The sequence below is a fragment of the Gymnoscopelus microlampas genome, assembly GCF_963454915.1.
Source record: "Gymnoscopelus microlampas genome assembly, chromosome: 18".
Classification (NCBI taxonomy): Eukaryota; Metazoa; Chordata; class Actinopteri; order Myctophiformes; family Myctophidae; genus Gymnoscopelus; species Gymnoscopelus microlampas.
In genome coordinates this window covers 9,417,837-9,442,542 of record NC_139955.1, presented here as the reverse complement: position 1 = coordinate 9,442,542, position 24,706 = coordinate 9,417,837, and the positions used below count along the sequence as shown (strand labels likewise).

Sequence of the window (24,706 nt, the reverse complement as noted above, 5' to 3'; positions counted from 1 at the left end):
AGTGGTTCTCAAACGTTTTAATTTCAAGGACCCCCATAACTCTCAGAGTTACAGCCCCTCAAGGAACCATGAGGGTCCCTGGACCACACTTTGAGACCCACTAGTGTTTCCAGTGAGCCAACATGCACAATATCAGCACCCTGACTCTGTTTGACCAGAATGGAACAGAGCCTTCATTAGTATCATTGGTAACACCTGTGAAGGAAGTAAGCAGAGGCCCAATTTCTCTCCAAATGGCTGCTGTGTATAGAGCCTATTGTATTCAAATAATGGGTAACACTTTACTTAGCAGACCTAGGCTGATTTTCCAGCCTTGAGATCATGCATGCAAAGCATTTTACAGTGCATGCGTCATGCAATGACAAACCAAGCAGATGCAACCAGTGGCACCAACCTGTTCAGGGAACAGTCTGGGCACTACCACCCCCCCCCACACACACACACACCTTTTACTCTCATATAGTGCCTTTTATGCATATACGCACAAGGGGTAAATATTTTACTCACCAATAGCATGCAGTGGTGGAAGAAGTAGCTTTTACTCTTGTAAAAGCAGCAGTACCACAATGACTTTTTACATTGTTTGGGAGGTTTATGTTGACATGATGATGTTCAGCAGCTATATAATTACACACACACCAAAAAATCCCCCAAAAAGACGTCATGCAACAACGTACTGTAGTGCAAGCACCAATGGTTTCTTCGTTTAGGTTTCGGTAACAAGAGCTTCTTCAGAACATAGTGTAATGTGATGCAAACCACTACTTCTCCAGAGTGGAGGACATACAGGTGCAATCAATCAACAACCATTAAGTCAATCAATAGAGAGGCATGAACATTGACAAATAACAAGGCTTCTTACAGTCCCAACCACAGAAAAGACATTAAAAACAATCAGTCAGGCAAACATTGGCCGCGTTTCCCAAACGAATTTGAGCTCCTGCGTAGCCTAGAAGCTGCGTAGGTGCCTCCACGCATCTGCGCAGTAGCAACCCCGCTGCGCACTATCTTCGTTAGTAGCAGCTGTGTGTGCCCAACGTCTCATCTAAATTGGCTTCAGTAGACACCATCTTCGTAGGTTCCGTTTCGTCTGTGCTAAAACTACATTCGTGAGACATCATGCACGTGAAGAGATCCTGGACGTAGCCTACGTAAAGCCTACGTCAACTACGTAGTGCTATCCTACTATAGTTTAAACACCCTTTGCATACATATATCTATATATACAGGATTTTGCAAAAATACTAAGATAAAGTCGCACCTTTATCTAACTTACCTTTATATGAATTGGACACTTACATTTTTATAGGTACATTCTGTAATGTATTAAAATGCATTTTTTTAAGGTGACATTTCAATGATCTTAAATAAACACTGCGGCCATTGTTCGCCGTTCCAAAAAATTCAGAGGATAGAGGGGGCGTCCCCCTGCATGATTGACAGCTTAACGCGTAACGGGCGACGCCTCCCCAAAAAAACAGACATATATACAACAAACACACTGCGACATGCCGTGTTGATAGCTTGCAGATCTGTTATTTTGGGTAGGGCGAGCGGCTGCAGTGCTTCGTCCTCTATGCATGAACCCGAAGTTTACAAATCGTACTCTCACGGATAATCCGATCATCTAATAAAAATATTAAGCACATGCCAAGTTAACTAAAGGTATATAAATGATGCTGAGCTAAATATGTTTCCTTAATTTCGAAGTTTTATAGTTAAACGTTATGATGAAAGTGCAGTTCCTCTCACAAAGTGACAGCTGTTGCGCTCGGCGAGCGCAACAGCTCGCCATGTTTATGAATGGTTAAAACATCTTTTGAAAATAGCAGATCTACAAGCTCACAACGTGTCACAAGCTTGTAGATGCGCTGTTGCGCTCGCCGAGCGCAACAGCTGTCACTTTGTGAGAGGAACTGCACTTTCATCATAACGTTTAACTATAAAACTTCGAAATCAAGGAAACATATTTAGCTCAGCATCATTTATATACCTTTAGTTAACTTGGCATGTGCTTAATATTTTTATTAGATGATCGGATCATCCGTGAGAGTACGATTTGTAAACTTCGGGTTCATGCATAGAGGACGAAGCACTGCAGGCAGCCGCTCGCCCTTTTACGCACCGGCCCGGCCCGGCCGTGTGTATATATATATATATATATATATATATATATATATATATATATATATATATATATATATATACACATACACACGTGTGTGTGTGTGTGTGTGTGTGTGTGTGTGTGTGTGTGTGTGTGTGTGTGTGTGTGTGTGTGTGTGTGTGTCGGTCTTTTCATAGATTTCATTGAACGATGGGTGTTACACGCGGCCCAGGGCGCTCGTTACAAAATGCTTCGTAGGACAGTACTCCCCTCCTACTGTGGGCGGGGAGTATGCTGCGCGCATTCTGTCTCACGAATGTACTTTTACCACAATCGCAGCCAGTTTAGATGGCACGCAGGGGCACAACCACCTGCTACTAATGAGGGTAGAGCGTAGGTTTGGCCGAGTCCCAGCTGTGTAGGAGACGCTTGCGCAAGCTGCGTACGGCCACGCATGACCTGGAATCTACGTGCCTGCTATGGTACTGCGAAGCATGTGACGTCACACGTTAGACCCGTCGTCGGACCTGCGACGATGCTCTACGCACGAGCTCTTTGGGAAACCCGGCCATTGTCACTCAGAGACACACATAAAGATTGACCATCAGAGACATATGAAACAAGAATAACAGACAAGTCTTCTGGTGACCACACAAACACTCTAAATGTTATCTACATCACAGAATTACTGGAGGAACACCTTAAAGGAGCACCTATTTCCCGTATATCTTCATATAATTGGTCCTCACCAATTCTCATTATAAGATGGTACCATTTCTTTCTACTCACTCTCTGTCTCAGAGGAGGCCTGTGGACAGTTTTCAGTTTTGAGGTACATATTCATATACTGGGTTTGTAGGATTCGTTTCTTAAGCCTTGAGCAGCATGATGCCACTAAACAAATGCAATTGTTTATGTTGGATGGTAATAAAACTGAAACTTTATTTCAGGTATATGTATGTGGCACAGAAAGCTTTACATACTTTTTGATAACTGAATGATTTGAAAGAAGGCAAAAGGATAACAGATATTCAATCATTATTCCTAGGAATGCACATCATATAGGTATCAGCGACATCGGCCTTACAAATGCAACATCAGTATCGAACCGATATCAATGTATCAGTCTTAGCCGTTATTTTATAGTATTCATGTTTGAATGTGAAGCTGAAAAAGCCTTTTGTTATGAAGGCTGCAGATTCAATCAGTGTTTTCTGGGGAAGTTCTCAAAAGGGTCAACAATTAAAGTAGTAAAACACTACTTTTAAGTTGTATGAACCAATGTGCATCAGTAGTTCTAATAAATCAGGTAATATGAATGCACTGGTTTTAGAAGTCTGCATATGCACCCAGAATCACAGTTACTGTACAACAGATTTAAGGTAAACCCTACTGGAAACTTGAATTGTAATATTGGGATCGGTCAATTTGATCATGCAATTAATCGGTTATCGATATCAGTTAAATGTTGATATTGTGCAGCCGTAATTATTCACATGACCTTTTTTTCATAATATAAAGTCAAATCATTTGGAAAGTTATAACACAAGACAAAGATAAAATGAAATGTAATAATAGAGCATGTTCATTAAAACTCATTTACTAATCTATTCAGCCTATTAAATGTCAAGACAATTATAAATGCATTGCATACATGATTTCAGCCAAAGTATGGTCATAATAATAATCAGGGTTTGCTTGTGGAGAAGTGATTAAACGTGTCAGTTCCAGACACCAACACTGCAGCGGGAAATGTTCTGGGACGATCAGGGTCCTATTGGGAATATTGAGAAAGAGTGTCAACATTTAACAATTTACAATTTAGGCATTTAGCATATTCTCCCACATGTTACGCCGTTCAATTATAGTCTACTCTAAAAGATGGTGATACTGATATTATATATGTCGTCACTGTCAAGTGGAAACCTTGTACAGTAGTACAGTATGTCCAAAACAGTTTGGCTACTTTTCAGGAAATGGATCCAACATAGTTATTATGTAATCACAAGCTGTTGTTAATACTTGTCATTGGTTAAATATGTATAAAACCCACAGACAGACTTAACCACTTTCACTTTCTTTCAAAACTTTAAAACAAAAAAAAGCATTAACAGCCGGTCTACAAGCTCACAACACGTCATATTGCAATGCTTTGTTGAGCTTGTAGATTTTTTCTGTTTTTGGACACTTTTACATGACGAGGTAGGGAGGGCATTAATTTATGAAAAAACATAAAAAGTGGATATCTGGAGAATCTAAAGATACAAGGTTTCTGCCTGACAGCGATGATATTCTAGTATATGAATGAAGGTGATGTTCAGTTTATCAGTTTCACCTGTATGGGGTGCGCGCAGGTGGGGATGTACCGAATCACAAAGCCACAGCGCCTCCTCTGGGACATGTTGGGATCACTGGCGTGGACCAGGAGTCCATCATGGACCTGTCAAGGACCAGGAACATACACAGGAACACGAGGAGACTAAGAATAATCATGATCTAGGAGCAAAGATATAACAATGAGCCTTTATGCAGGGGACGTACAGACATCTCTCCAGCCAGTAGGGGGCAGAGTACAGCCTTCTGTGTCTCCACTAGCTCCTCTGGGATCTCCTGGTTGACTGACAGCATGTTACCAGGGCGGGTTGCCAGGTGATGGGGCAACATCCCAGAATGATGGCTGCCTGTAGGAGGACCACCAACATGTTGAAAACGTTCATATCATCACTGTCGGGCGGACACCTTGTATGTAAACCATTTAACGTTTTATTATTATTATTATTTTAAAAACATTATACAAAAAGTAGTGAAAATAGCCTATCTACAAGCTGAGCTTGTAGATCGTCTGTTTTCACTACTTTTGTGTGACACTGTTGTATGATGAAGTAAGGCATTCATTTACGGAAAAAATATAAATATGGACATACAAGGTTTCTGCCTGACATAAACAATATGGAACAAGCCCTTAGGAAATAAGCCCTTGGGCTCTATTGTGTCTTTATCCACGGTGATGCTATGACTGTCAGGAAGTGCTACTGTGTATTTTTTTTTAATAAAATGTCACCAAATTCAATCAATCAATCAATCAATCAATCAATCAGTATTTCCTTTAGGGCAGTGATTCCTAACCTGGGATCTGGGCGCCAAAGATCAAGGGGTGGGGAGGGGCATTGGAGGGGTTTTGCGGGTGTGTCTGCTTGGAGGTAGACCAAAGTTTTAAACATGTTGCACAAAATCATAATTTGCATTTTTCGGTCATTAGCTGTATTGTCAGAAAATCGTCTTAAATATTCACGATTTTTCAAAACATTTTAAAATATAGAAAATAGCAGATCTACAAGCTCACAACGTGTAACAATGCAGCGCGTTGTGAGCTTGCAAATCGGCTATTTTAGATATTTGTAGTATGAGAAGTATATACATGTAGGGCTTATAGTTAACAAGCGTGTGTGTGCTGCGTGTGAGGGATCTCAGCTTTTGTCCGATGTAAGAAGGGGGGGGGCTCCAAAAAATAGTTTGGGAACTTTTGGAGCTCTAGAGTCCAGCATTGCCCAGGTTGGAAAGTATGTAGGTTTACATGAGTATTTCTGTCATTTTCTTTCATTTATACTTCTACTCCACTACATCTCAGAGGCAAATATTGTACTTTTATGCTCTATTTTGAATTCAGGACTTTTACTCATAACAGAGAATTTCTATAGACCTATTGTAGTATTGCTATTTGTACTTCAGTTGAAAATAAATCTGTGTACTTCTTCTACCACTGCCAAGGACATTGGTCATGTCCTGTTGGAAAGAATGAAAGGCTTTTTATTAACAGTCTCAGGACCTGGGACAATATTTTCAATGCCACATTTGCTCAGCTGCAGTCCCATTTCGGGCCCACAGCTTGGTACTAGGTAATAGCATAGGAACAGAAGATATGTAGTACCTGGGATGACCAGTAGGGCACCGTTCTCTTGCAGTGAGTCATCTAAAGCTAGCCATACTGATAGAACCGGTCCTCCATCGATGCCCCAATACCTGTGATCGCAAATCAATACATGTGATCACAAATGAATACCTGTGATCACAAATCAATACCTGTGATCACAAATCAATACCTGTGATCACAAATCAATACCAAACCACAATGAATTATACCTATTACTTACAGACATCCTCCTAAAGTATTGATCCCTGCTACAACTTGATCGATAAAGCATTAGCCTCGTTTACCAGCCTTTTTGCTTCATAGTTACGTGAAACCATAGCATAGACAGACAGACGGACGGACGGACGGACGGACGGACGGACCCTGCGTCCAACAGACAGACAGACAGACAGACAGACAGACAGACAGACAGACAGACAGACAGACAGACAGACAAGATGTTTCAACCTCATGTCTTGATGCCAGGCCACATAGGGAAGTTCATCCTCCTTGATGCTCTCATCTGCTCTATCTTCCTTGTTGTCCGTAGCCGTGGGAATGATGTCATTAGCCGGCTGCTTGCCCGTGGCTTTTTTAGGGAGTGTTTTTTGGGGGTATTTGCAGATGAAGCGGGAGTCCAACAGGATGACATCAGGGCCCAGGACGGCAGTCACCACTTCCAGGACGCGGGGATGTCTGGCCAGCCCGTTGACCCACTCATACTGCATGTGGACATTGTGAAGACTGTACTGGGTGTATTCCTCACCTGTGAGTGGGTCAAGAATATTGGCTACCCTAAGTTAACATGCCTTTAATCACTTAAGCCCTATATCAGTGCTAAAACACGTCCCTGGTTCTGGTGTCTGATATTGTCCTTCTAAAGCGTGGTGGGCCGTGTTTTTTTCTCTTCTTTTCCTTGTCTTCTTTTATTACGTTGTTGAAGATCTTTATTATAAAAAGTAATTGAACCAATGACTCTAACATGGTTCGAATGGATTTTGATGTTCAATGGGTTTATACAGGACGAGGGTGTGTCTGTTAAATTGAATATCAAACAAAAGCTAGAGTAGTTTAACCACTTAAACCCTCAATGATTAGTAAACTTGACCTTTGGCTCTGTACTTGGTCTGCTCCTTTTCCCGTCTACACCAAATCTCTTAGCTGAAAAATGCCGATCTACAAGCTCACTTGAGCTTGTAAATAAGGCCAATGTTTCCCCATAGGAATGCTGGGGTTCAAGTGGTTAAAGTGCAATACCCCTTTAATTGGTTAATGAATGATAAACATAATAATAATCAAAAAATATTACAAAAAACATCACTCACCCAGCTCTCTCTCCAGCTGTGAGAAGGCATACCTGGCCTCTCTCAGCTCTGTGTGGCTCAGTATGGGCAGGGAGGAGAGGTAGCCCTGCTTCATGTAGGTCTCCTGGATCTGCTCTGGGGATGTTGTGGTGGGATTCATCTCTGGAGATGCTGTGCTGCTCGTGGTTTGGTCCACTGTGCTCTCTCTGCTCTCTGCCCACTTCGTCCACAGTCCATTTTATAACCTGCATGGAGACTGTCTATGAGAAAGTGAGAGAGAGAGAGAGAGAAAAACAGAGAACAAAGGGGGATGGAGGGAGAGGCAGCGGAGGCATGGGGGGATGGAGTCCATCCCTCCATGCCTCCGTTGCCTCTACCTCCATTTCTCGTTTTTTTTTCTCTCTCTCTCCATGGAGGGAGGGAGGGAGAATAAAGATGACTCTCCATTCTGTGAAACCTCTGTCCTTAATCTTGTTATTTCCATCTATAATTCAAGACCCATTTAGAGTTGTTTATGCAGTCATAAGGGCTCCACTCTCTTCCAAGTATATGCTGATGGACAGGTCAGGTATAATGACATAAACATCTCACCACCATGTTTGGACAGTGGTGGAAGGTGACTAAGCAAATTTTGAGGTATACTTTCACTTTTTCTTTTTATACTTTAAACTACTCCACTACACCTCAGAGGTGAATAATCATACTCTTTGCTTAATTATTTGAACATTTTAGTTGCAAGTTACTTTATAGATTTATGATTACAAAACGTTATCCTCAAAGAAGCATTGTTTTGTACTTCGGCTATTCAAAAAAAATAACTCTTGTAGGTTTGCTAATTGTAGACCTCGTTGATCTGCTATTTTTTAAAATATTTTTCTTTTTTTTTAAGATTTGGAAAACTTTTGGAAGAAGAGACAAACTAGAAAAAGTGCTTCTCGGAGCACAGGTCTCCGCCAGGTCAGGTAGGTCGTTGTGGCCCCCTGATGGCGCTATAATAGGCCAATGTGAAAAGGGTGGCGTTTCTTCCTCTACCTAGTGGGAATGTGCGTGCATTCATGATTTGAGGCATTTTGTTGCAAAAATGTGTTGTGCTAAATTAGACCTGCTGGTGGCGCTATAACAGGGCAATGTGACCAGGGTGGCATTTCTTCCTCGGCCTAGTGGGAATGTGCGTGCACATTTTCACGGAAATCGCACGCTGCGTTCATGATTTGAGACATTTTGTTCCAAACGGACCAATCCTGCAAACTTTGGAAGCCAACCTTAGCCAATCAGGATGGAATATGAAATATCGGACAGATCCGTCTTGAACACATGAATATAGAGATACTGTGTACCGATTTGCGTGATGTTTGGCAAAAATCTGTAGGAGTAATATAGGTTTTGCACAAATCGGCCTCCTGGTGGCGCTATAACAGGCCCATGTGAAAAATTTGGGGCAGAGGTTCTGAATTAGCATCCAGGGAGTGTGTGTGCACAGTTTCGCAGCGACCTGGCCAACGGTGCCGGAAATGTCAGCACTTGCGCAGGAATCCGGGTTCAAATCGGGGGTAGAAGAGGAAAGTTACAGGATTAATGTGTAACACTGTGTCTTTGAAATTTTCCTGAAAAAACACAGACCAAAAGGGGAGGTAAATGTCATTTTCCCATCTCTTTTGCATAGTGTTTATATGTGTTGATGATGTATTATTGTGTTAATTGTGTATGCTATGTTGTGGTATGCTATGCTATGTGGTACAGTAAGACAGTCCCCAGGACTGTCTTACTGTACCACATGCTGATTACATTACTGACTAATAAAGTATACAATCAATCAATCAATTAAAAACATTGTGGAGCAAAAATCGGAGTACTTCTTCCACCACTAGACTTCAGTGACTGCTCCTTTCATATTAGTGTTAGCAGGTTAACCACTTAAACCGTCTATACTTAGTAAAACAGAGTTGCACTGTACTTGGTGACCTCTTTTTACCCTTCTACTCCTAAAAATCTCTTTGCCATAATTAGCCGATCAGTTATTTTGGGGCAAACGTTTCCCCAAGAATGTGTAGGGATGCTCAAGTGGTTACGTGTAAAGCATCCGTGTCATTTTTTTCTTTAGTTATTCAAAAATAGCAGATATACAAGCTCATATACAAGCTTGTAGATCTGCTATTTTTAGCAAATCTTTGAATATATATTTTTGAAAGCGAACATTTGTAACTCAAATCTTTGTTTCTGGTGATTCTACAAATTTCTTCTAAATCCTAACAGTTTTTGAAAAAACTTTGGTTGCTATAATCAGTGATTCTCAAACTTTTTCAAGTCCAGGGCCCCCGGCCGCGGACCAAAATACTGTATGTTGTTCCAGGGACCCCTCAGAAGCAAACATTTTGAGTTAAAAATGTTCACTTTAAAAAAGATATATATTCAAAGATTTGCACACATTTTGAGCGTATATATCTGCTATTTTTGAATACCCAAAGTGTAAAATAATGGTCAAAGTGGTTACACAGATGCTTTCCCGGTTTTAATGGGTGAACATTAAGTTAGCTGTTCACCCTCACATTGATCTGTGAATATCAGGAATGAGACAAAAAGTCTGTCTGTCTCTCTGTCTGTCTGTCTGTCTGAAAATAATCTTTAGAAATAGTAATTAAAATACAGTCAAAATGGCAGTGTGCGTGGGCTGAGTGTGTTCTTGTGCTGTGTCATGGTATTCATTGCATGACGTCTGTACTCTAATCAAAGGCCAATGAAACATGAGATGGCAGATTCATCAACTTTCCCCCCATTATCAACTCCTATAATGAGGTCGCACTTGAGTGATGAGTACATGAAAGGAAAGAATCCGAAGAAATACTGAAAACGGAAAACCCATGATGTTTATCACAGTGATTCTTAGCCTGTGTGCCGGGGCCCACTGGTGGGCAGTGAGGGTATTGCAAGTGGGTCTCCGAATAATTGTTTTGGCACCAAAACACTACGATTTTAATGATAAAATATAGCTGCAAGCAGCGATAATACGGGGCCAGGAGAGAGAGAGAGAGAGAGAGAGAGAGAGAGAGAGAGAGAGAGAGAGAGAGAGAGAGAGAGAGGGATAGAAACGGAATAGATTGAAGAGAGAGAGAGAGAGAGAGAGAGAGAGAGAGAGAGAGAGAGAGAGAGAGAGAGAGAGAGAGAGAGAGAGAGAGAGAGAGAGAGAGAGACAGACAGACATGGAAACGGAATAGATTGGAGAGAGAGAGAGAGAGAGAGAAAGACATGGAAACTGAAGAGATTGAAGAGAAAGAGAGATAGAGAGAGAGAGAGAGAGAGAGAGAGAGAGAAAGCGAGACAGAAAAAGCGAGAGAGAGGCAGGCCCCTGCTTGACAAATAAGATGGAAATGAACAGTAGGCTATAATACGTCGTTCCCCCCCCCCCCCCCCCAACACATTAACCCTATCTTTTGGCTCACTCCCAGCAGATTGACGACGCCACAACTTCTCTCAGGTTCATAGCATTTATTGTCAGAATCTGTTAGACAACAACTACACATCTCCAGAAAAACGCGGCCACAATTCCTTGATTATGCGAGCCAAAATCCTTGATTTTGCGGGAACTTGCGAAAGTTGCGAAATAAATGTAAACAAAAACTACCTTATGTCACTGCTAAGTGAACTACACCAGTATATTTACAGTATGTGGTTTTACTCTCTCTAAAGGGATTTAAAATGTTATGCTTACAAGTGTTGTTCCTATCAGCTTCCATGGATTACTACTACTTTTGTCTGAGGAGATGGTTTGATGGATACTTTTTAGAACGTTTCAAACTCAGAAGGAGGTCAGATCAGTGTGAGGTGTGTCCAGAGCTCTGCGTAGGTTCTGCCAGAACAGTCCAGGGTGCTGTCCAGCCTGGGACCAGCTCAGGTAGGTGTGACTCTTCACCAGCCTCCTCATGTGATAGTAGGGAGACAACTGGTGGGCTGGAATGTCCTCCAGAAACACCAGGATCAATACGTCCTTCTGTTCATCAAACAGACGGTAGCTGCACACAGGAGACCAGAGGACATTTACACTCAGTCAAGTTGTATGGACAATACATAAAGCTTTATTTAAAATTAAAAAAATCTTCGACACCTCTGAGTTTTAGCAAACATGTTGTCTCTTGGGTTTGGGCACACCCTTCCTTTCAGACGTGAACATTTGTTAATCCTCTGGTGTCTCACATTTTCTTTTATAATGCCATTTTAATGGGTCAGGGTGGGATCGCAGACTCGGAAGGCATCAAAATAAGTTTAAACAATATAACCCTTAAAATTTGGCGTTCCGATACGGCGCATTGTGAGCGTATGAGCAATCTTCGCTTATGGAGGTCCCTAGCTGTAAACCTTTTCAGATGGGTGTCTGTGGCCAAAACAGTGAACTCATAGCATCATTACAATTGCTCACTTCATAACTCAACCAAGAATAGTCTAATATGTGGGCTGAGTGGGTAGACAGGCTGTCTGTTTTTTTTTTTTTACTTTTTCCACACAGAACCAGGAGATAACATGCATACAAACTGTCTCAATAGCGCCCCGTGCCAAACAGGAAAATGTGGTATTGCAGGTGAAAGTGCTTTATAAGCCAGAGAGAAGTTAGTTGGAATGAGTATATCTGAGGCTTAATTTAGGCTCAAACCTTTTGAAAAACGTTTGAGGGACATAAACAATATGATATTAAACATTATTATTATTTTTTAAATGTATGGCGATAGATGAATGCAGAGGCCAAATTTCACGTATGTGCAAATTTACAATGACAAATACCTGCAAAGAACAACTAAACTGGACTAAATATTTTAAATCAATTATATGAATCATTGGGCTATAATGCTGCAACTACTGTATGTATTGTAGATTCCATAACATGAGTGATACTACCCCCACCTGGCCATCTGGATCTCTCTAGAGCACCATTCACTCTCCAGGTAATGATTGCTGATCACACAGATGGTCTTTCTGCTGCTATAGATGGCATCTGCAATGTTCTCTATGATGGGTTTACCTGGAAACAAAGCATTGTACAAACATTCTTCAAACCATCTTCAAAACTATTTCACTTCTTGAGAGACAGATAGATAGTATTACATACTTTAATAATAATGCCACTAAAGATGACAGTTTTTTCAGAGAGGTCCCTGCTTCCAAGTGTAGAAGACATTAAGAGACAGATAGGTCTGTACCTGGTAGGAAGTCTCGGTGGTGCAGACAGAGTCTCCAGCCCTGCTCTCCCTCCAGCACTGGAAGCATTTCTCTGTAAACCCAGAGCTCATCGTGAACGTTGTAGGAGATGAAGGCATCGTAGCGCTGAGGAGTCCCCCTCTTTCTTTCCATGGCATCATAAAGGAAGGCCAGGAAGAGGTAGTAGGCATAGAGAAGATGCAACCTCAGGAAGTGGTAGGTGAAGGATGTGAGCAGAGTTAGCACAATCACACAAGTGGAGGAAATATAGCAGATGAAGCTAGTGTCCATCTGCTCACAGGAATGATAGTCAAAGTCCAGAAACCTGGTTCCCTTTTTAGCCAGAGGAAAGCCACAAGTGTAGCGTTGAGCGCCAACTACCAGTGTTTGGTTGTTGTTCTGCATCCACTGCTGAAAGTCAGCATTAGAACAATCACAAAATAAAGGGTTGTCATTCATTTTAATATACCTCAGAGCAGGGAGAAAACTGAACACAGAGACATTGATCACCGTCAAGTCATTCTGGCTCAGGTCCAGCCAGAAGAGTTGAGTCAGATTGACTTGTGCCAGGAAATCCAGGGACGTCAGATTACAGCTTTTTAAGGAAAGAGTCCTCAACTGTGGTATATATTCAAATGAGCCTAGGTCCAGTTGGACAACATTTGAATGGACAACATTCAAATGTTCCAAATGTTTCATATCTGAGAGCATGTCCCTTACGATAGATGTAAAATACATTAATGGACTGAATTGTATCATTAAGCTCTTCAGGCTCGGCAGAAAGGTCGTATCATAGTTTTGCCATTGTAACTCATTGGGAGGTGAAGATGTCATTTTGATATTTAAATTTAAAATAAGTGTTTCAAGTTCAACTAGTCCTTCCAAGTAGGCTTTGTTCCATAACATGTCAGGGTCCATGTCTACATGTAGGTGCTTCAGTGATTTCAGATTCATGAATTCCCCTCCGCTGAGCCATCGGATGTTGTTCTTATTTAAATCCAATAATTCTAGTTTGTGTAGGCCAGTCTTGAATGCATCGCCAAAGGTCCAAATTAAATTATCAGTCACAGTTAAAACCTTTAACTCATTGAGATGTTGAAAAACACACTGTTTGAGTTCAGTGATGTGGTTGCGATCTAGATGAAGGTGTGTGAGTCTGGTTAAATGTAAGAAGTCTGAGCAGTTTAAAAAATCAATACGATTGTTACTCAGGTCAAGGATTTGAAGCATGGAGAGATTCTTAACATCGTCTGGCACTTTGGAAAGGTAGTTGGTGGCTAGGCGCAGGTGACTCAATTGTTTCATTTGTTGTATTGAATTCTTAGACAGTTCAGTCAGGGAATTAAATGATAGACCCAGGTAGGTTAGCTGAGTACAAGGTGACAGTGATTTACTAACACTGATGCCACCAGACAGGATGAGTGTCCTCAGTGTGGGTATTTTGCAGACAATATTTAAAAGATCTCTGACTATCCACACATCCTCCAATTCCAGTCGTAGGTACTCTAATGAATCAATAATCTGTAGAGCCTTTCTGATGGTGTTAAGAGACTTAATAGTACGAGTCAAACAGACCATACTTATATTCCTTAGAAAATACTTGTCCGGTATGTCCCACTCCCATTCATTATCATTACAACAGTGTGACAGGTAAATTTTCTTAAGATGTGGAAACACAGCTGTTGTGATGCTAAACTTTTTTATCGACTGTGACCTCACTCTCAACTCCCTGAGCTCAGAGGACATGTTTAATGGCAGATCTTTTGACTGAAAAGACTCTAACTCATGAATTGTGATGTTCAGCACCTGTAAGTGTGGTAGTTCTAAGATGGTGATGATATCCGTAATTTGATTGGACCACATTTTTAGAGCCTCTAAGCTGGTGAGTGACTGGAAGGCAGCAGGGTTGATGAATTGGATAGTGTTAAAATCCAAGCTCAGTATCAAGAGGTTAGACAGTCCCTGAAACATATTGTCTGTCAGTGTTGTTAGCTTGTTATAATCCATACGGAGCACTTTAAGTTGCACCAAAGGGACAAAAGCCCTGTCATCTACATGAGTTATAAAATTGTTACTCAGGTCCAAAACTGTGAGATTTGACAGATTGTAAAAATCTGTCCTGTGTATCTTTTGGATCTTATTTCCCTCTACTGTTAATGATATAGCATCTCTGGGAATGTCTGGGAATCACAATTCACTGAAACACCAGCAGTGACATTGTCAGAGTAAAGAATAGTGCAGTCTTTCAGGAAGTAAGCCAGTATAGGACAAAGATAAAGCGTGAACAACAGAAATAAGAAGGGGAAACAATGCCAGCTTCCTGTCTGTAGCATCATGGCTGTCTTCAGGGTCAACTGTCAGGTACTTTTGGTGGAGTAATTCTGCTATGGACAGTGGTTGGTAACAGCACTGTTCAGCATTGATGATCTAAAGAGGATACAACAGTAAACAGTTACAGTACACATGTAACCTTGTATTTGATCTTTAACTCTAGATCACTCTGTATTCCACATGTCTCACTTTAAAGGACTATAGCACCATGTGTGGACAGACTTGTCCATGTCATTGTCATTTAGGACTCACCTACAATAAATGATCAAGATGTAAAAATGTTGGACATTCAAATTGAAACTTTCACACGAAGCTGTACACAGATTAACTCTCAAAAGGTCATCAAGTTAATGTTTCATTCTTATCAAAAAATATCATTGCACAATAAAAAAATCAAATATATAAACCATTTCATACTATTTATACTCTTCACAACGTATGTTGCTAGTGTCTTTTAACTTATTATTAATATTATTAAACAATTGACCTAGCATCTGTTTAAACAACATGCTACATAACATTCTGTATTTTGTGGTCAAGAGAAATACAAATCTATGTTACAAAACCATGAAAACAAGTGACCAAGATATATCTGTATTCAAAATATTTTACAGAATATACATGAACATTTTTGTTAATTTTCACTCACTGTATCATAAAAAGCCCTCCTCAAGCTACAATTTCAGTTTATTTTTTTCAGGCAGATCAATGTGCAATTTTGAAGGGCTTGTACTAAGGTAACACTACAGTCGTTTTTGATTACATTGTGGCTTTCAAATTCTATTCTAGTATTATTCCCCAGTGTTTCAAAAGGAATGGCAGTGAATGACGAAAACAACTAAATATCCACTGCATACACTTATATAAACACAAAGAATGTCAAGAGCTAGAAGTAAAACCTTTCACTGGTTCAGCCCTTAACGCAGAAAAAACATTATCCCTATTATATATGATATAACACAGAAAAGTCACAATGAATAATACTTTCCAGGATGAAGGAATTAGAATATTGAATCCTACCTGAACTCCTAAACGTCAGTGAGAGCCATCCTTCCAGTGTTTTACTCAGACAGGAATGAAGTCCATTTGACCACAGCTTAGCTGACTCCTCAGAAATATCATGGGGTGACAAATAGTGGAGAGAAGTGAAAGAGGAACCACCCTAAAAATGTCTCCAATTATTATTATTTTCATGCCCAAATTGAGATGCCAGGGTTAAAGTCGTGGAAACAGGACATGGAAAGGAAGACTTATTTTCCTCTTTAACAATGGAACCAAATGGACCCGTACTAGGATCCGTTTGGTTCCATTTGTGATGAGTTTAACGTCGTTAAATACAATCAGATAGGATTTTTCTGTATCACTGAATGGGCTGTCAAGGGTCCAACTATAGCAACTATAGATGCCAGCATTATAGCATATAAGTTGCTTGCTGCTACTGCTTCCCATTGAAACAGCAGCACAGTCCTCCTGCATCTAAAATGAAGCAGTTTTTAAATGATACGCAGTGTTTTCCAGACAATACTGCATTTCTTTTCTCACCATTACTGTATGTATTGTCCATCACTCACTTCTAATATGATTAGTACAAGTACAAACATATTAAAACAAATACAGCCCAACAGGGAGCACCTTCAAAAAGCTTGACTGTCAAGTCTCAGCCTTTACTATTACGCCATCTAGTGGCACAGTAATATAAGATATAAAATACGTCAGATCTCATTCCCAGTGGATTGAATGAGGGCATCTAATTTGCTTGTTTCTTATGAGGTGAATGTCATTTGTGCTGTTTTGTGTTTCCATCCTTTATTATTGTTATATTACCTGATGTTGTAGTAAAATGCATTAGGGGTTTGCAAACCTTGTCATGTCAAGGATGCCCAAATTGATATGTATTTGGCTTTAAAAAAAAAGAAAAAACAAGGCCCTAAAGGTTTGATTATTCCAAAAGATTTTTTAAAAATAGTTTTTCTAAATTAGACGATCTGCAAGCTCAATGTGATCGTGCACATTGGCTGTTTTCGAATAGCCAAAATATAAAATAGGGTTAGACCGATAAACTGTTCCTCATTTTGGTGGGGGGACCCTCTGGAACCCACATCAAGGACCTCTGGGGGTTCCCCGGACATCTGTGACAGTCCCATCTGTAGGCCTATGATATTGCTACTGTACACACAGAACGCAACCTTGCTTGGTTTTCATGAGACATTTTTTATTAAAGTCATATGTTGTTTAAACCGGTAAAACCAGGAAAAAAGGTTGGGTTTGAGTAAAACAATGATGTCATTGTAACCCACGTAAAAGTCGTACCCAGACACAGCGGAGCTGATAGGTGGGAGGGGAAGGGAAGCACACAGACCTCTGTACTTGTCTGTGGAAGCTGCTCTACAAAAGAGCCAGACATTTTAGGTGATAAATATGCCATACAGCTGTTCGATTTCGATTACATCCACATCTGCACCTACTAGTATAAATCTTTGTTTTCAACGGTGTTGGGTTACTTTATATTTTTAATAGATTACATATTACTCATTACCGTCATTTTAAAGTAAATATTTAGTTACAATATTACTGTCTGAGCAAGAGTAATATATTATATTGCGTATTACTTTTTAGTTACTTTTACCAAAATGCACAAATTGAACAATTAAATAGTCAAAATATTTTTTTAAACAAATATCAATAAATAATGTCATTATATTGTATGCTCATAGTTGTTCTTCATATGGGCACTATTGTACAGTATATAGGCCAATTGATTAATTTATGAAATGCATGTTTATTTATTCGACTTAAAAAAGAGTAAACAAATCCCATCACGTATAGTCTACTGAACAGGCTTTGCCCACCTCGGGGTCGAGAGTTAGAGGGGCAGGTACTCGTAAGGGTAACAGGATAGGTGGGCACTATGGACATCTGGGCACCTCGATGTAAAATTGGCTATTTTGTCCAAAATGTTAAAAAAAATATATAATATTTGAAAAATGGTCTTAAAGGGTAAGACCACTTTGGTAGAGGTTTGGGTTGTGTAGTTACCTTGCCATGATGTAACCCCAAAGGTGGGGTCAAGAAAAATAATTGCTCCATTGATTGATTAGAAATTGATAATTCAAAATATGCTCCTCATTGATTTACATTGTACGGAAAACAGCTCTCAAAGTCACTCTTTTAGCACATAAATGAACCCAAACATAGCTGATTCAGGCAATATAGAGCATCACCAAACCCAGTACTGTTAGATTTTTTTAATAAAAATGTCAACTTCCTGTTGATTTTACTATTTGAAGATCTGGATCCGGATCCGCGGATCCAGTCCAGGTTTTCTACTTATTAAAAATGGCAAAATCAACAGGAAGTTAACATTTTTATTTAAAAAACAAACAGTACTGGGTTTGGTGATGTTATTGTCTGAATCAACTTTGTTTGCGTTCGTTTATGTGCTAAAATAAAATAAATGGTCGGGTTGGGCCAGGTGGTTAATTAATACATACTTTTCCAGGTTGTTAAGTAACACATACTTTTCCTGTCGTTAATTAACACATACTTTTCCGGGTCGGTTCAAGCGCAGGTAGGGTCAGCGGCAGGCCGCGTGGGTTCCTGTGGTAGTTTTTTTATTTTTCATCAACACAGCACTCTAGACTAGAGCAAACTTTCTCCGTTTCTCCATTCTCTGCAGAACAAAAAAAGGAAAAGTTTGGCACCATAGTCTTGTAGTTTTTAATAGATTCACCTACTGCTGAGGACAGAGAGAGAGAGAGAGAGAGAGAGAGAGAGAGAGAGAGAGAGAGAGAGAGAGAGAGAGAGAGAGAGAGAGAGAGAGAGAGAGAGATAGACAGAGAGACAGAGAGAGAGAGACAGACAGACAGACAGTGCTGAGTGGATAACATACAGAAAGGTACAAATACTGTACATTCACAGTGAATTCCTTGAACGTCTGGAATGCAGCGCTGTCCAGTTTGTCCTCACAGAGAAGATAGGGTGTCAGATAGTGCCCTGTGTTTTGTTGTTTACACTGTTATATAATGATGTCCTGTTCCCATTGAAGTGAAGTACTTCTACATTTTTTACGGTGAATCGTTTTGCACTCCTCTCCACTATTGTCATCTGAGGTGTCACATGAGCTGTGGTCAAATGGACTTCCATGACACAGATGAACTCTCAAATGATCCTTCATTCATTAATACACTGGAAGGATGATTAGTTCTCAGTTTTAGGAGTTCAGGTAGGAGTCAATGTTTCAATTCCTTCATGCTAGAAACTACCTTTCTTTATTAAGCCTTGTTAGTTAAAACAAAACAAATAATTCCTAGTTTGTTAGTTTGCTGACTAGAGTTCATGCTTTCTCTGCTTATTCCAATCTCTCGCTTGTACAGTAAATTGCAATTGGTAAATGCACAGGGATTAGGAATAAAGTATAAGGAGTATAACGAGAATCAAATTATATTTGATTTGATATTAGGATAAGATATTTGATAAGACTGAAACATTAACTTGATGACTTGTTGTGAATATAAACAGGCTAAACAGGGAAGTTGATACAGTTCTTCACAACCTTTTGAGAGTTTTTCTGAAAGTCTAAATTTGAATGTCCAACATTTTTACATCACAAAGTTATTGTTATGATTACAATCTATGTAGAGTTAAAAATCAAATAAAAGGTTACAGGTGTGCTGTAACTGTTTTACTGTTGTATCATCTTTAGATCATCATTGCTGAACAGTGTTGTCACCAACCAGTGTCCACAGCAGAATTACTCCACCAAAAGTTGAACCTGAAGACATCCATGATGCTACAGACAGGAAGCTGGCATTGTTTCTCCTTCTTATTTCTGTTGTGCTCGCTTTATCTTAGACCCATACTGGCTTACTTCCTGAAAGACTGCACTATTCTTTACTCTGACAATGTCACTGTGGGTGTTTCAGTGGAATGCAAAAATCATCACCTCCTTAGCATACCAGATGACATTCCCAGAGAGGTTATATCAATAACACTCCAGAGTAATGACATTCAAAGGATAAACAAGACAGATTTTTACAATCTGCTGAATCTCAGAGATTTGGAACTGAGTGACAATTTTATAACTCATGTAGATGACGGTGCTTTTGTCCCTTTGGTGCATCTTGAAGAGCTTCACATGAACCACAACAAACTAACAACACTGACTGACAATATGTTTAAGGGACTGTCTAACCTCTTGATACTGAGCTTGGAGGTAAACAATATCACATCCATCAACCCTGCTGCCTTACATTTACTCCACAGTTTACAGCAACTAAGTCTGAAGTCCAATCAGATACATCAAATGACAGATATCATCACTGTCTTACAACTACCATGCTTGCAGGCGCTGAACATCTCAATTTATGAGTTAGAGTCTTTTCAGTCAAAAGATCTGCCATTAAACATGTCCTCTGCTCTCAGGGAGTTGAGAATTCGTTCAGGTTCGCTAAAAAAGTTTAGCATCACAACAGCCATGTTTCCACATCTTGAGACAATTGACCTGTCAAAATGTTGTAATGATTCTGGATGGGAGTGGGACATACCAGACAAATATTTTCTCAGGAATATAACTACGGTGTATTTCGTTGGTCCTTATATGTCTTTTAACTCTATCATAAATTCTCTACGGAGCCTTGATTCACTAGAAACTTTACATCTGTCTGATATGGAGAAGTGGATAAATAGAGGTCTCTTACATAATGCTTGTCAAATACCCACAATGAGGAAACTTGACATACGCTGTAACAACATTGCCAACATAAGTGAAATAATGTCACCTTGTACTCGGCTAACCTACCTGGATCTATCATTTAATGAACTGACTGAACTATCTAAGGATTCAATAAAACACATGAAGCAACTGAGTTATTTGAACCTCGGCAGTAACCACCTTTCCAAAGTGCCAGACGTTGTTAATTATCTCCCCATGCTTCAAAAACTAAGCCTGCATCATAATAGCATTCATAATTTAAGCTGCTCAGATTTCTTAAATTCAACCAGACTCACACACCTTAATCTAGATTCCAACCTCACGTCTGAATTCAAACCGTGTGTTTTTCAACATCTCAATGAGTTAAAGGTTCTAACTATGAGTGACAATCGCATATGGATGTTTGGTGATGCATTCAAGATTGGTCTACAGAAACTAGAATTATTGGATTTCAGTCTGAATCAAATTTCATTCCTTGGGAGGGGGGATTTTAAAAATCTGAAATCGCTCAAACACTTAGTCCTCGAATCAGACGCACTGTACGGGTGGGACAGCACTGCTTTAGAAGGACTGGATGAACTTGAAACTCTTAGTCTAAGTTTTCATTTTGTTGATACCGGAATGATATCGTTATTGTATTTACCGTCAATAAAGAATCTGAAGAGCCTTAAAATACATTGCAATCAATTTAGCAAGCAATTATTTACGACTAACGTATCATACATCACCTTTGAAAACACACCGAACCTAGAAGCTCTCGATCTCTCCAACAATGAACTGAAGTCCCTGAACTTCCTGGCACAAGTCAACCTGACTCGACTCTCTCGGCTGGCCCTGAGCCAGAACGAGTTGACGCTTATCAATGTGTCTGTGCTCAGTTTTCTCCCTGCTCTCAAATATGTTAACATGGCTGACAACCCTTTCACTTGTGATTGTTCTAATGCTGACTTTCAGCAGTGGATGCAGAACAACAACCAAACACTGGTAGTTGACGCTCACCGCTACACTTGTGGCTTTCCTCTGGCAAAAAAGGGAACCAGGTTTCTGGACTTTGACTATCAGTCCTGTTGGGTAGACGCTAGCTTCATCTGCTTCATTTCCTCCACTTGTGTGATTGTACTAACTCTGCTCACATCCTTCACCTACCACTTCCTGAGGTTGCATCTTCTCTATGCCTACTACCTCTTCCTGGCCTTCCTTTATGATGCCAAGGAAAGAAAGAGAGGGTCTCCTCAGCGCTACGATGCCTTCATCTCCTACAACGTTCACGATGAGCTCTGGGTTTACAGAGAAATGCTTCCAGTGCTGGAGGGAGAGCAGGGCTGGAGACTTTGTCTGCACCACAGAGACTTCCTACCAGGTACAAACCTCTCTCTGTCTCTAATACTGTATTCATCTAAATATGTCTGTTTCTTTCTGTCAACAATAAGGACCTCTCTGTGTCTGAAAAACGGTGTTGTCTTTAGTGGCATTACTATTACAGTACGTGATACTATATGTCTGTCTGTCCCTCAAGAAGTGAAACAGTTTTGAAACTGGTGTGAATAATGTCTGTATGTTTTGTTTCCAGGTAAACCCATCATAGAGAACATTACAGATGCCATCTATGGCAGCAGAAAGACCATCTGTGTGATCAGCCATCATTACCTGGAGAGTGAATGGTGCTCTAGAGAGATCCAGATGGCCAGGTGAGGTGGGGGCAGTATTGTATGTTATGGGCCCTACAGTGGCAGCATTATTAATTTATAGCCTAATTCATAATTTAATTGATTGCTTTAAATAAATGTAGTCCCCTTTAGTTGTTTTGTGGAGGTATTTGTGATTGTACATTTGCACATACGTGACATTTGTCCTCTGTTACTCATCCTAACTATTAGGACAGACAGCCTCTCTACCCACTCAGCGGTCAGCCCACACTATTAGACTATTGGTTGAGTCATGAAGTGAATTATTGTACTGAGGCTGTGTGTGCGTATACCTATATCATTTATGTGACCCAGGGCAGAAACATTGCAATTCCGGTCACTTTACAGAAGAAGTACATGTAATTAGTATTTAGTCAGACATGAGTTAAACACAGATTCAGAATGTTCAAATATTTGTGAATCATTCATCTAAAAATTTGAATTGTAACTGGCATGTAGCTCTGAATATAAATTAGGGATGCACCGATATGGAAATTATTGGCCGATAGCGATACCAATGTTTAAAATAACAATTTTGCCGATTTGTTTATTTAGTTTTTGGTGTTATTATTCCCCCCTTTTGTGCCAGGGAAACAAATACATCTTCATTATAAGAAATAACTGTTCAGATTCTGCAGAAACACAACCTAATTGCCTTGATGCAAGTAACATTAACGAGTGTCAACGAGCATCAGCTGTGCTGAACTGAAAGTGACTGGAGTTAGTTTAAAAAAAAAGCCATTGCATATGACATGATAATGTTTACTGTGATTATGGTAAGCTTACATTTCATATCACAAACACCATGGAGTAAAACTCCTGTAACTTTTTTTTTTGCCATTACCGATGTTGACCGATAACGGCAAATTTCGCTTGATATCGATATGTGGCCGATATATCGGTGCATCCCTAAATATAATGCATAAATATGTATCATATGTCATGTTAACATGAATATAATGCATAAATACACATCATGCGTCATATTAATATGAATATAATGCATAAATAGCATCATACAGTATGTCCTGTTAATATGATCTCTGCCATTATAAAATGGAGGTAAACTGAGACCTCACATGGTTTATTGCTTTTCTAAAACAGTTACAAATATGGCAACATGAAAATCATAGACACGTCCCAATTAAAACAGTTCTTAATAATAATTCATTACAATAACAACTTCTACAAGAAAGTAGTTCCTGCACTTTGGCTTTGTTAGTGTCTGCCTGTTTATTCAGAGTGTCCAAGTGTCCTTGAGCAAGACGCTGAACCCCTAATAGGCTCTATGCACAGCAGCCATATTGGGACTGAATTGGGCCCCTTCCTTACTTCCTTCACAGGTGTTACCAATGATGCTAATTAAGGCTCCGTTCCATTTAGTGTGGCATAGTGGTTGTCTTATTTTCAAGGACCCCCATAACTCTGAGAGTGTACAAATGGAACCAAATGGACCCTTATGGTGGGTTACACACCCACCATAAGGGGTGTTTCTAGTGAGCCAACATGCACGATATCAGCACCCTGACCAGAATGGAACAGAGCCTTCATTAGTATCATTGGTAACACCTGTGAAGGAAGTAAGAAGAGGCCCAATTTCTTTCCAATATGGCTGCTGTGCATAGAGCCTATTGCTCCCGATGAGCAGGTTGGTGCCTTGCATGGTTTCCTCCGCCATCGGTGTATGAATGTGTGTGTGAATGGGTGAATGTAATGCACAATATGCTTTGGATAAAAGCGCTGGATAAAAGCACTATATAAACTCACCATTTACTATTTACCATTTTATTCAGCCAGTCCATTGAGAAGGAGAACGAGCGCTCCCGTTCCCTCGTTCAGCTACACATACACTGGATCACTGTAGAAACAGATCTAAGGAGAAGATTATTGTGTTTTATCACGCCTACTAAACAGAAACCAGCCAATCAGAATCAAGGATTGGGACAATCCGTTTTAGAAATAAAGCGTGTACATTGTACTGTCCATTCAACTTGACTGAGTGTATATGTCCTCTTGTCTCCTGTGTGCAGCTACCGTCTGTTTGATGAACAGAAGGACGTATTGATCCTGGTGTTTCTGGAGGACATTCCAGCCCACCAGTTGTCTCCCTACTATCACATGAGGAGGCTGGTGAAGAGTCACACCTACCTGAGCTGGTCCCAGGCTGGACAACACCCTGGACTGTTCTGGCAGAACCTACGCAGAGCTCTGGACACACCTCACACTGATCTGGGTTTGAATGAATAATCTATGTAGCTGTAGGCTACTGTGTGTATACATTGTTACGAATGAGGGACTATTTTGTTGCAAATGACCCAAATAGTTTACTGATAAGATACTCAGAGGTTTAGTGCCCAGATACCTGTCAAACGTCTTCTCCAGAGTGAGTGATAGCCATGGACATAACACCAGAGGGAGCTCATCTGATCTCGTTCCCCAAAATTCGGCTCAAACATGGGGAAAATGCATTCTACT

The 24,706-nt window shown here is 40.1% G+C and overlaps 3 protein-coding genes across 4 annotated transcripts; 1 reads left to right on the top strand and 2 right to left on the bottom strand.

Annotated features, from left to right (window-relative positions):
- Nucleotides 1–3,029: 3,029 nt before the first annotated feature.
- Nucleotides 3,030–7,597, bottom strand: LOC311065630 (phytanoyl-CoA dioxygenase domain-containing protein 1). Of its 2 annotated transcripts, none has more exons than XM_084086070.1 (6): nt 7,343–7,597; nt 6,486–6,783; nt 6,036–6,127; nt 4,649–4,788; nt 4,443–4,547; nt 3,030–3,881 (listed from the first exon to the last, which is right to left on the bottom strand). In XM_084086070.1, exons 1-6 carry the CDS (start codon nt 7,479–7,481, stop codon nt 3,795–3,797), a joined length of 861 nt encoding a protein of 286 aa, XP_083942196.1. In that variant the 5' UTR covers nt 7,482–7,597; the 3' UTR covers nt 3,030–3,794. The 2 variants fall into 2 exon arrangements, with proteins under 2 accessions (XP_083942196.1, XP_083942197.1); XM_084086071.1 differs by having other exon boundaries at nt 6,486–6,739; nt 7,343–7,522.
- Nucleotides 7,598–10,901: 3,304 nt separating this feature from the next.
- On the bottom strand, nt 10,902–13,635 carry LOC311065430 (toll-like receptor 13). The gene is made up of 3 exons (XM_084085782.1): nt 12,508–13,635; nt 12,212–12,329; nt 10,902–11,328 (listed from the first exon to the last, which is right to left on the bottom strand). Exons 1-3 carry the CDS (start codon nt 13,457–13,459, stop codon nt 11,115–11,117), a joined length of 1,284 nt encoding a protein of 427 aa, XP_083941908.1. The 5' UTR covers nt 13,460–13,635; the 3' UTR covers nt 10,902–11,114.
- An 8,188-nt stretch (nt 13,636–21,823) lies between these two features.
- Nucleotides 21,824–24,706, top strand: LOC311033618 (toll-like receptor 13). Its single transcript, XM_084041206.1, has 3 exons — nt 21,824–21,906; nt 22,117–22,234; nt 24,262–24,706. The coding sequence occupies exons 1-3, from the start codon at nt 21,840–21,842 to the stop codon at nt 24,476–24,478; spliced, it is 402 nt and encodes a 133-aa protein (XP_083897332.1). The 5' UTR covers nt 21,824–21,839; the 3' UTR covers nt 24,479–24,706.